This window comes from Pediculus humanus, genomic scaffold, assembly GCF_000006295.1.
Source record: "Pediculus humanus corporis 1103172108252 genomic scaffold, whole genome shotgun sequence".
Taxonomy (NCBI): domain Eukaryota; kingdom Metazoa; phylum Arthropoda; class Insecta; order Psocodea; family Pediculidae; genus Pediculus; species Pediculus humanus.
Genome location: NW_002987821.1, coordinates 105,180 through 117,838, shown reverse-complemented (window position 1 = coordinate 117,838; position 12,659 = coordinate 105,180). Strand labels below are relative to the sequence as shown.

Genomic DNA, 12,659 nt, shown 5'->3' with positions numbered 1-12,659 from the left:
TTATTATTTAATTTTATTTATATATTAAAATTTAATTGTAGGATTTTATATCATTAAAAGAAGGATTAAAGAGAGAGGAGAGAGAATAGGGGGGAAAGAGAGAGAGGGGGATAGGGGGGATAGGGAGAGAGAGATAGGGAGAGAGAGGAACTACTTGCTACTCTTAGTGACATTTGTTTCTTTTTTTTTTTTAAATTTAAAATTTAAAAAAAATATATATTCAATTTAACAACCCATGAGGGAAAAAACAATAACAATAACTGAATAATAGCAAAAAATTATTATTATTATTATTATTATTATTATTATGGATAAACATTTGACGATAATTAAAGATTGAAAACAAGACCACATGAAGTCAATAAATAAATAATTATAATAAATAAATAAATAAATAAAAAAATGGCTAACAAGAATATGCCAGATTTTTTAGAAGAATGTTTAACAAATTTTCAAAGCACATTAACGAGGACGCCCATATTCAGAACTGTAAGTTGATCACCAGCTAAAACACTAAAGTGGAAAAGGATTATTGGATATAAATACTACCTACTACTACTACTACTACCACTACCACTACTTTTTTTGGTTAGTTTTTGTAAAAAAAAAATTACAAAAAAAAAATAATATAAATAATAATAATAATAATAGAGTTTGTGTTGATGTGATTGTTTATGATGATGATGATGATGGTGATGGTGATATGATTTTTAATTTTTAATTTTTATTTTTTTTTACAGGAAACGAATAATGCGCCATCTTATAACGATTTAGGAAAACAAGCACGTGAATTATTCAATTCTGGTTATAATTTCGGTTTGCTGTCGTTAAACATAGTCACGAAATCACCGAACAATGTTAAATTTACGACAACGTGCGTGGAAAGATTGAACAGGAGAAATTTATTCGGGAGTTTAGAAGCGCAATACGAATTTTTCGATTCGTTAACCCTGACGGAAAAATGGAACACGGATTGCGTCGTGACGACAGAATTATGCTGTAGGAACAAACCGTTTAAATATTTAAAAATATTAATGTCGGGTTCTGTGTCGCCGAGAAGCGGTGATAAAGTCGGAACGATCGAAGCCGAATGGGCGAATAAATTTTTAAATTTAAATTCTAAATTGGAATTGGGAAGAAAATTTTCACTGTTTACGGCATCGGGAGTTTTCAAATTGACCGGGGTGTTTTTAGGCATGCTGACGAAATTCGATGGCACGACGTCGAAATTAAACGACATTAATTTTTCCGCCGGTTTCACGAGAGATGATTTTACCGTTCACGGAACTTTTAACAACGGCACGGAATGCGGGGGATCCATTTTTCACAGAGTGTCACCGAGAGTCGATGCCGGAGTTCATTTTCTTTATTCAATATTTAAAAAATCCGATATACTTTTCGGAGTGGGTGGACGGTATCAAATGGATGATAATATTTGTCTGAGAGGGAAAATAAATAATTTAAGTCAACTCGGACTCGGTTACGAGCATAGGTTTAAAGATTGCATCACGTTAACGTTTTCCGTACTTTTCGATATAAGGGATTTCGAAGAGGGAAAATATAAATTGGGATTAGCCGTACAATTCGAACCTTGAACTCTTAATTATTATTATTATTATTATTTTGTATTTTAAAAGTTTGGGCGTCTGAGAAATGATTAAACCAAATCATTTCCTCTTCCCCCACCACCACAAAAAAAAAAACCGTTGAATTATTATTATTATTTAACTCGGTGAGACAAATTTCCGGTGTATATTTTTAAAAAAAAAAACAAATATTTATATTATTTTGTATAAAATTATATTTTTATATATATTATTTAATAATAATAAACGAATTTTAATATATATATATAAAATTTTATTTAATAAAAAAAAATAATTTTATAAAAAGTTTTTATTTTGATTATTTTTTGTATAAAAAAAAAATCGATTTGAAATTTTCAAAATGGCGGACTTTTTTCTTATTCGTTTTTATTAATACAAATATTTTCTTATATAATTAACTTTATTCATTTTCTTATTATTAAAACTAAATTAAAAAAATAATGAAATGATAAATAACACTTTGTTTGATTTACTAAAAAAAAAAAAAAAAGAGTTTGAAAAATGTTTAAAAAATTTGCTATCGTTAAAGTTAACTCGTTTGTTTCGACGACAGCAAAAAACGGTTGCGCGAGGTAAAAATAAAATAAAATTCATTAATATTTTTTTTAACGTGTATATATTTATATATATATTTACAATTAATTTTTTAAAATTTAAAATTATTTCGTACACAAAAAATAGTAATAAAAAAAAAAAAACTTAAAATAAAACAACAATTGCGTAAATGATAAATGATTACACAATAAATAAAAACTTGCCATTAGAAATATAGATTTTTTTTTTTTGTTGTTGTAATGAATTAAGTCGAAAAATTATCTTCTGCTACGTTATATTTGCATTGAAAATCAATGATATTTAAATTGCGCATGCGTTAAATTTTTCTCTCCTAGTACCAGTTTCATAGCGAAAAGATCATTTTCGTTTTAATTTTTCTTATTTTAATAATAGTCCCGAATTCAAAATAAAGGTAAGTGTTTTTTTTTTCTATTACAATATTTTATTTATACATTTATGTTAAATACCTGATTTTCCATTTCGATTATAACACGGAAATTTCCTATTAAAAAAAAAAAACGATGAAAAAAAAAAAAAAAAAAAAAAAAAAGTGGGACGTAGTAATTTTGAGTGAGACCCTTACTCAGAGCTTCATCGTATTAAAAAAAAAAAAAAAATTTGAGTATTTTAAAAAGGAAATTATTGTATTTTGTATATGTTATTTGTATATTTGTGATCGAATTGATTATTAATAATATTTTTCACAGATTTTGTTGCTGTTGTAAATTAGAAAAAAAAAATAATAAACGTTTTATTACAGACCCCCTCGTGATGATTTAATTTTTAGCAAAAGACAAAAAAAAAACATGAGGCAAGATAATTTCATCGTTTAACCTCGTTTTTAATATTTATTTAATGTATTTTTTTAACGTATTTACCGGCTTTTTAAATTAAAAAAATGTATTTGTTATAATACTAATTCATTCTATTTTTAACCATGATGTTTTTTTCTCTCTCTCTCTCTCTCTCTGAAGTCTCAAGTACAAAATTATGATTATAAAATTAATTATTTTTTTACCCTTAGGTTACCATTTTAAAATATTCATTATTTATTTTTTTTTTTTTTCTACAGTATGAGAAAAAGAAAAAAAGTTTTATTTTAGCATTTTAACTTTTTTTAATTTAGGATATGGCACCACCAGCTTATGCTGATTTAGGAAAACAAGCTCGGGATGTTTTTGGCAAGGGTTATCATTTTGGTTTATTGAAATTAGACGTGAAAACCAAGACTGAATCTGGGGTGGAATTTTCATCGGGTTGTGTATCACATCAAGACAAGGGTTCAGTTTTTGGAAACCTTGAAACAAAATATAGAATGCCAGATTATGGTTTTACCATATCTGAAAAATGGAACACTGACAATGTACTCGTAACCGAAGCTGTACTACAAGATCAAATAGCGAAAGGCTTAAAATTATCTGCTGATTGCATGATTGCACCGCAAACTGGTAGTAAAAGTGGTCATTTAAAAGCGGCATTTTTGCATGAAATCTGTGCATTAAACGGTGAGCTCGAACTCAGTTCGGAAGGTCAAAATCTCACAGCAGCAGCTGTCCTTGGGTATCAAGGTATAGTAGGGGGATATCAAGCCAAGTTTGATATAAACGATTCCAAAATGATTGCAAACAATTTTGCTCTCGGGTTTTTACATTCTGACTTTGTCTTACACACTGCTGTTAACAATGGAGAATTATACAGCGGATCTGTTTTTCACAAGGTCACAGATGTATTAGAAGCAGCTGTCGATTTAACATGGTCCTCGGATAGCAATGAAACTCGTTTTGGAATTGGATGCAAATATGCATTAGATGGTAATGCATCTGTCAGAGCAAAAGTTAACAATGCCAGTCAAATAGGATTGGGTTATCAACAGAAATTGAGAGATGGAATCACTATAACATTATCAACTCTTATCGATGCTAAAAATTTCAATCAAGGTGGACATAAATATGGAATCGGTTTAGAAATGGAAGCCTAATTATATATATAAAGGTGGCAATTGTTTGTAGATCAAAACTAGATTACTAATCTATAAAATAGTTTTATAAGGAAAAAAAAAAAAATAATAATAAAAACCCTTTTTTTTTTTTTCTTTTCTTTTTTTTTTCTTTTTTTTTTTTTTTCTCTCCCAAAACTAATTATAAGCAATTTGAATATTGCATTAAATACTAAAAAAAAAAAAAAATTAGCTGCTTTTTATCTCTTTTCCCTTTTTTTTTTTTTTTTTTTTTTTTTTTTTTTCAAAATGAGTATATTTAAATAATATTTCACAGTAAAGGAAAACTATATATTTATGTATAAATAGCACACATAATATTTACAGCTTTAAATGATTTACATGAAGTTAATGATGAATTTATTGAAAAAATTTTGTTTTTATTTAGGTTTCGAGAAGAGCCTTAGTGCTAAGCAGCTGATGTATGTTTTTGAAAACATTTTACACTTCATATTTTTTTTTCTTTTAATAGAAGAAATATGTATTAAGTAATAAAAAATTACCTTTTATATTTTTTTGTCAAATTTTATTATTATTTTACCTTTTTTTTTTTTTTTTTTTTTTTTTTTTTTTTTTATGATAAAATGTTATGAAATTTTTGTGCCTTTTTTTATTCATTATAGTGTATATTGGTGGGTTTTAAACAAGTTTTCTTTTTCTGTTTTTCTGTTGAATACTTACTTATATTAATTTTAGATTTTTTTTTTTTTATAGCATCTAACAATATAATTGCTGCTCAGAAATAAATAAGTTTAGTTTGAAATTTAACTTTTTTTTGTTGTTAAAATCCTTAACTAATGAATATCTAACAAAACTCGATGAAAAATTTTTTATTTTTTTTTTTCTAATTTAGGGATGAAATAAGAAATCATCAGAGTGAATAATACATATAATATTTTTTTTTTATTTTCAAGAAATTTTCAGTAATTGCATAGGATTCAAATTCAAATGTTTATACAAAACAACTGTAGGAAAGATTTAATCATTTTTTTAATAGAAATTTTTTATTGTTTAGCTTAGCATGATAAAATACATGATATTTAGTGAACCATTTGTTCTTCCATTGTTTTCGTCATCCATTCAGGTTCCGTGTTGGATATTTTTTCAATTATTTGATTGACTTGATAACAAAGTGATTGAATTTGTTTATCCCAAGTAGGAAGTACTTCTCTAGCTATATAACGTGATAATTATTGTATTTTTAGATATAATTGTAAGAGAATGTTAATTTAAATGCTAATTTCGAATATTTACTTTCAAAATGAACTATGGAGTCGATTTGATCAATGTAACCATTCATACGAGCTTCTGTTATCATTTGACTTGCTATTTTTTCCGCTTTTGCAGCTGGTATTTCTAACAATGCACCCAACTCTTCAAATGTTATGTTGTTGTATAACTTGCTAGCCGATAATAAATTGTGTTCTATGACTGCTCTATCCAATATCGTCGAACCTGATGTAATATTTGGGGGGAAAAAATTACCATCGGCATGATTTTAAAAATTAATGATAATAATTTTTTTTAGACGATAAAACTTACCATCACCGGTTTTGGCTTTTTGATGAGGTTGAAGGAGAGCTTCAAATTCTTCAAGTTCAAATCTCCTAATTATTCTGTCTAAATACATTTTTTCTAATATAGAATATGCTGGTAATGTTTGACACCTTTCATCTTTGAACAATGTCGCAAGCATTCGACTTCTTTGTTGACCCGCAGATGCCAAAACTGTGCAAATCAATGCATTTTTCAATGCGGTCATTCTTTCATCTTCGTGAATTATGGTGCGATAAGATAATTCGTTATATCTTTGAGCTGCTTCTATGAATTTTCTACGATAATCTAAAACCCTTGCATAACATACTTTGTAATATATTTGAAGTTCTTCATTTTTCGATTCGGCCTTGAAAAAAAGAGTGTAATTTTATTACATAATGGTATCAATCAATGCTTGTAAAATTTAACAATTCATTGTAAAATATTAAAAACTAAACAAACTTGTAAAAGTGATGCTCTATTAATATAGGCCTCGGCTTGCAAAGGATCATCATCTTCTAAATATAATCTTGCAATTTTTAAATATGTTTCCAGTTTATATTCAACCGAGTACTGCCTGGATAAAAATTAAGTTTATGTAAGTTTTAAATCTTTATTAATTTAAATTCATTTAGAAGGTAAAATTACTACTGATATTTGAACTTACTTCTGACCAGTTTCCAATGGGATTCCCACTAAAACATTTGCAGCTTCTCTCCAATTATGTTCTTTTTCATAAATTTCAGCTAAATGTTGTCTAATACTTGCGACTTGTTCTTCGAACGAAATAACTCTAGGTTGAACTTTTTCAACAGTGAAATGCGCTATCGATTTAGAGACATTATCTGGTAGATTTGTTAATTGGGCACTTACATCCGTTAATATTTGCCTTGATATTACCAAGCTAACATTTTCATTGACAACTGCAATATATTTGATGATGTTATTTGAATGAAAAAGTTAGAATGTAATTTAAGTAAAAAAAAAATGTAAGACTTACTTGCTTCGATGAAAATTCTTAAAGAGTCGTTTATTTCGTGGGCCGGTGACGTCAGTATAACATCCAAAATTGCTCTGTACCTTTGCAATAAAAGGGTAAAATTTAAATGTTTACGAAAAACGATATACCGAAGTACTAATCGTAAAAATTCCATTAAACCGTAAAATTTATACGATTGGATGCACTTACTTTTCAACTTGATCTTTGTGAGAACCTCCCTGATTGCCCAAAGCCAACAATTGTTGACGTACTGAAGAAGCACTAACCATTATTTGATTTTATTTACAGGAGTGAATAAGAATTATAAATACGCAAACTACTCAAATTGATTTATGTGAATTATAATATTATTTTTTTTTTTTGACTTTTACGACAGAATTCTCTTTTTTCACTAATGCCACGACTTTGTTTGCCGCGTGTTGCATTTTTCTTGGTTTGCAACTCCATTTTGGGAAAATTGGAAAGCATCATCATTTATTATATAAAATACCGCGAAGTAATTTCTTAATTTTGTAGTAAATAAGGTTTTGCTTCGGTTCAATGTAATTTTGGTTGGCATTAAGAATTTTGTAAAAATTGGAGAAAATCAAAGGATTTTAATATATATATATATATTTTAATACAAGTTTTGAAATTATCTCTCAAGATTTAAAATAACTGTATTGTATAGCGGAATTCAACGAAAATAATGGGCGCGTTATTTTGAAATTCACTATGCCTCCTCCTGAAGGTAATACAAAATTTTTAATTGTTTTATTTTTGGATTTTTTTTCCTTACTAAATATTAAATTATATATATATATATATATATCTGCATTCGAGAATAAGTCTAATAATAAACAAAATACAAACAACACCTTTACCTATAAACCTAATAAAATTTAATTAAGTACTAAAGCTTCAAATGAAGGAAGTTTAAAATTTATTTTCTCTAGCATTTTAACGGTAATAATTTAAAAACGAATAGAGTTTAGAATTTTTTAATTTTTTTTATTAAATTTAATATTTAATCTATAATTAATAAATTGATTTCGATTTCGTAAAACTATCTACTTATTTCTTAATTTCCTAAACGTTTGGTATTGCCAATGTACTTGGAATTGTTAACTTATTCAATGGTCATATCTTTTTAACTTCATTTTTTAATTACACATAAGGTTTCTTAATCATTTTCCTTTTTCCTTAGTGAAAAAAATTGTTTTTTTTTTTTTTTTTTTTTTTTTTTTTAGAAAACAGGGAGATTTCTCCCCAAAACAATTTAATACTGGAAAATAATGAATTACCTAATATAAATGAAGATATACAAGGTAATGAGCACTTTGATGAAAATGAGCAATTTATTACTCCCGAAAATGTTGACTGCACTTATAAAAATGATATCACAATGGATAATTATGAGAATGAAGATAATTTTCAAGAGGATCACGAAGCAAGTTCCTCTATTGTGGGAAGTGCAATTGATGGCAATAGTGAAATAGCTTTCATCAGTGTCAACAACAGCGAGTTTGAAGAACCGGAACCGATGGATACTGAAACAAATCAACAATCTAGTCAAGAATCATTCTTTCCCCTTCCTTGTGAAAAAAGAAATATCAAAGACAGTAATATATTAGGTACAGAGAGTATGATTACAGAAAGTGATGATGGTTTTGAATCATATGAAAATGAAATGTTACAGTCTGTCAGTGAAGAAAATAATATCAAAAGTAATATGCTTGCTAATGAAAATGTTCAATTTGAAAAAACTTTTTATTACAAACAACCAGTTGAAGAGCAAGTAGAGGAAGGAACTGTCGTGCACGAGGAATATTTTCAAGAAGAACAATCTGAAGCGGCTGATAATCAAAATTTTTCTAGGGAATCGGTTTTTGGTGAAACAAGTTTTCAAGGTGTAGAATATAATGCATCAGAACAAGTTATTGAAACAACTGAAAGTGAAATTCCAACTGAGTATATTAATGAAACTGTTGAATCAATTCAAAGCATAGTTGAAGAGGGAAGTGATGATACTAAACCTTATGAAACTAAAGGTAAAATAATAATTTCAAAAGATAATATACTTCAGTTGAATCAGTCTAATGTAAACTTGAAAAAATTTGTTTCTGATAATATTCGTACAGTGCCATCAACACTGAAGCGTCCTTTAATACCTGGTCCGGGGCAGGCAAAAAATATGTTCACAAAGGTTATTATTCAGGGAAATACATCATCGAATAGTTCTTCGAATCAACCTTTTAAAATAATTGGTAGTGGCTCATCGCTAGTCAGTGGTCAGACTAGATCTATTTCATTTGCACAGGCACAACAAATAGGTTTATTGCCATCTGGAGCAAAAATCCAACAAATAATACCATCATGTAGTACCGGCAACGTTACAAGCCCTAAAAGAATGATTTATAAGAAAATAGTGCCTACTTGCAGTTCGAGTCTCTTAACGCCTTCAAATGCCGCCAAATCTCCCACAAAGATATTACCTGCGCCTTCTCCCTCTAAAGGAAGCAACATTCGACCGTCTTTAACAACGGTTAAGGGGTCTGTTTCTGTGGGAAATATTCAAACACTTCGAGGTAATGTACCAATAGCAACGCTTAAAACTATACAAACTATTCCTAACACTAATAGACCAATTCCTGTTGCTGCGATTACAGCTCTTAGGCAGTCTGGAATTTCGAATGTTATCAAGCCGGTTGGAACAATTAAAAACCTTCCTGGACCTCAAAAAGTAATTATTCGTCAAGGTCAGATACCTTTGAAAGGCGGCACCATCATTAATCCCAGTAGTACAGGTCAAGTTATTAGAATTCCAACCAATGCCAATACTCTCCAACCAGTTCAAATCGGTGGAGGAAAACAAGTACAGTATTTTAGATTTGTGAGTGGATCTGGAAGTACTTTACCCTCTACCGTAATTAATAATACCAAATCGAAAATAGTAAAAGCTCCGGTAGGCACGACCGCTTTTAAAGCCATTCCAATTGCTCCAAATCCAAATTCTGTTAATGTTAAGGCAGTATTACCAAAGCCCTCTGGTTCCGTGACAAACGCTTCAAGCAATACAAAACGAATTTTAATTCCTGTCTCCCAAGGAATGTCGCAATTGTGCATAGCCAACGATGTCACTAATGCGAGCGAAGAAGGTAATTGTGACAAAATGCAAACAATCACAACAGTACCGGTTACAGCGCTTCAGCAGTTAAAAAATACCGGAAGTATCACTGCTATACCCTCCTCTGCTGTGACTCAACTCAGACAGGGCAGGAACATAACGACTTTGACTAATTCTCAATTTGCTCAGCTGAAAACCGGACAAGGTTCAAGCATACAGCTAAAACCTGGTGAATCGATAATTCCTGTTTCGGCAGTAAATCAAACCAACTCCGATGGATCTTTTGTAGTTTCTGAAGGTTCTATTGTCATGCTTCCCGCTGAAATAGTTCATCAAATTCAAAACAACGATTCGGCGAATAGAGAAAATATTACTGAAAATTTCGAAGGTAAGATGAAACCCACGCCGGACAACGACATGAACGAAGAAGATAGTTTTGAAAAAGATCATTTGGACAGTGACGGTTGCCGTTCCAATAGTCCCAACAGAGTTTTAGAGGCAAATGGAATCAGAATGAAGAAGCCATGCAACTGCACTCGTTCGCAATGTCTGAAACTCTATTGCGAATGTTTTGCAAATGGAGAATTTTGCTTCCAGTGCAATTGTAATAATTGTTACAATAACATAGAACACGAGGAAGCTCGTCAGAAATCGATAAAATCTTGTTTGGAGAGAAACCCATGTGCATTTAGACCTAAAATTCAAATAGGGGAAACCGAAGAGGACGAAAGAAGACACAACAAGGGCTGTCATTGCAAGCGTTCGGGTTGTTTGAAAAACTACTGCGAATGCTACGAAGCTAAAATCACTTGTTCGAAATCGTGCAAATGCATCGGATGCAGAAACACCGAAGAATTTTTGGAAGGCACTCGAAGTAGTCTTATAGAATTGGCCGATGCAGCAGAAGAAACGTTCAATTCCGAACAAAAATCGGATTTCATCATAAGACCCCAATCCACGGGATCGACCATGAAGCAACCGTATAATTTTATGTCTTCCGAAGTCGTGGAAGCCACTTGTCAGTGTTTGTTGGCTCAGGCAGAGGAGTCGGAAAGAAACGGTTTGAGTACCGAAGAGGGTGAAAGATTAATAATAGAAGAATTCGGTCGTTGTTTGATACAAATAATAGGCTGTTCAAATTTGGATGATGGCACAATTCGCTAGTGCTTACTAACCGGTTTTGAACGTGCAAACGCACGTGTTGAATAAAAACAAACAAATAAATTTAATTTTTTTAAGAGAAGAAGACTATTCAAATGAAAAATGAATAATGAAATCAATTTGAATTTAAAATAACTAAATTTCCCTTAATTGCAACAAACAAAAAAAATGTGTTTTTTTTTTATAAAAAATGATTAATAGTTTAAATAGACTTTAAATTTCATTTTTAAGAAAAAAAAAAAAAAAAAAAAAATTACAAAAAAAAAAAAATAATAATAATAATAAGTCAAGAAAAAAGTGTTAAATAATTTTAAAAAAAAAATATGCCGCACAAATAAATAGTAATAAATATTAAATTATATTATAATTTCTTATACTCATATTAAAATTTATTTGATTATGATAAATAAATTTAAATATGTTTTTCTTATTTATTTATTTATTTATTATTATTATTATTATTATTATTAAAAAATTTTTTTCTATCTGTCTAACGATTTCTCTGCTACGAATCAAAATAATTTTTATTATTAATTTTTTTTTTTTTTTTTTTTCATAGATTTAATAATAATAATAATAATAATAATTTAATGTTATGCAATAATGAAAAAAAAAAATTACTGTAATAATAATAATAATAATAATAATAAAAATTATAATTTAATTTTTTTTTTGATGGTGTTAAATAAGGATTAAAAGGATGAAAAATAAAAAATACAAAAAAAAAAAAAAATGATAATGATAATGATAATTTCTTAAATATTATATTAATAATTTATTATTGTTTGTTTTTAAAAAAATATTATTATTATTAGTAGTAGTAAAGAGAAAAGAAAAGAAAGAAAATTTTTTTAAAAATTTAATTTAATATCAGTGTAATTGTATCAATATGCCAATTTTTTTTTTTTTTTAATTTATATAGTTTATAATTTTTTTGGGCTGTGCAAAAAAAAAATAAATAAATAAATAAAGCCGGTACTGATATGTAGTAGTAGTAGTGCTTTGTATCTATCTGATTTTTGTTGTTTAATTTTTTTTTTTTTTTTAAATTATAAACTAAAAAAATAATATATATATTAATGTTCTAAAAATATATATATATATTACAACTTATCATTGTAATTATTATAAATAATTAGGGTTATATATATATATATATTTTTTTTTAATGGATTAATGAATAATTATTATTTATTAATAATTTAAATTCCTGTTTTTATTATTATTATTATTATAATCATAAATATATATTGAGTAAAGACTGATTTAATCATCAAATATTATCTGATGTTTGATATAACACAATAATAATAATAATAATTTGATTTTAAATTGTATATATATATATATAGTAAAAATTGTGTATAAATAATTGGTAAAATACAATTTAATTTTTTTTATATAATATGTATTATTTATGTTTTTTTTTTTTTATTTTAGTACCTACAAAAATGATACAAATTAGTGGATACAAAAAAATTTTTGTTTTGTTTATAGACAAATGATGTTTGTTTGCCATATTGTTAAAATGTTTAGTAATATTAAGCTCATTTTGTTAAAATATCATGTTCAAAAGTTGTTTTAAAAGGTAATTAAGTTGTTTTATTTATCAAATTGAATAATGAAAGTAAATTAATTATGTCTGATTATTATTATAGATAAATTTTTTTTTTTTTAATAAATAGGCTTTTACGAATG

The 12,659-nt window shown here is 27.8% G+C and overlaps 4 protein-coding genes across 4 annotated transcripts; 3 read left to right on the top strand and 1 right to left on the bottom strand.

Moving 5' to 3' along the window:
* Positions 1 to 417: 417 nt before the first annotated feature.
* Positions 418 to 1,595, top strand: Phum_PHUM472570 (porin, putative; the record flags this gene model as incomplete). The annotated part of the gene is made up of 2 exons (XM_002430256.1): positions 418 to 489; positions 741 to 1,595. The coding sequence occupies 2 exons, from the start codon at positions 418 to 420 to the stop codon at positions 1,593 to 1,595; spliced, it is 927 nt and encodes a 308-aa protein (XP_002430301.1).
* Positions 1,596 to 3,235: 1,640 nt separating this feature from the next.
* Positions 3,236 to 4,140, top strand: Phum_PHUM472560 (mitochondrial outer membrane porin channel; the record flags this gene model as incomplete). The annotated part of the gene is made up of 2 exons (XM_002430255.1): positions 3,236 to 3,253; positions 3,289 to 4,140. The coding sequence occupies 2 exons, from the start codon at positions 3,236 to 3,238 to the stop codon at positions 4,138 to 4,140; spliced, it is 870 nt and encodes a 289-aa protein (XP_002430300.1).
* A 1,058-nt stretch (positions 4,141 to 5,198) lies between these two features.
* Phum_PHUM472550 (COP9 signalosome complex subunit, putative) lies at positions 5,199 to 6,963 on the bottom strand (the record flags this gene model as incomplete). The annotated part of the gene is made up of 7 exons (XM_002430254.1): positions 5,199 to 5,332; positions 5,413 to 5,613; positions 5,701 to 6,061; positions 6,157 to 6,271; positions 6,362 to 6,617; positions 6,695 to 6,774; positions 6,884 to 6,963. 7 exons carry the CDS (start codon positions 6,961 to 6,963, stop codon positions 5,199 to 5,201), a joined length of 1,227 nt encoding a protein of 408 aa, XP_002430299.1.
* Positions 6,964 to 7,408: 445 nt separating this feature from the next.
* Positions 7,409 to 10,964, top strand: Phum_PHUM472540 (uncharacterized protein; the record flags this gene model as incomplete). The annotated part of the gene is made up of 2 exons (XM_002430253.1): positions 7,409 to 7,424; positions 7,993 to 10,964. 2 exons carry the CDS (start codon positions 7,409 to 7,411, stop codon positions 10,962 to 10,964), a joined length of 2,988 nt encoding a protein of 995 aa, XP_002430298.1.
* Between the last annotated feature and the right edge of the window lie 1,695 nt (positions 10,965 to 12,659).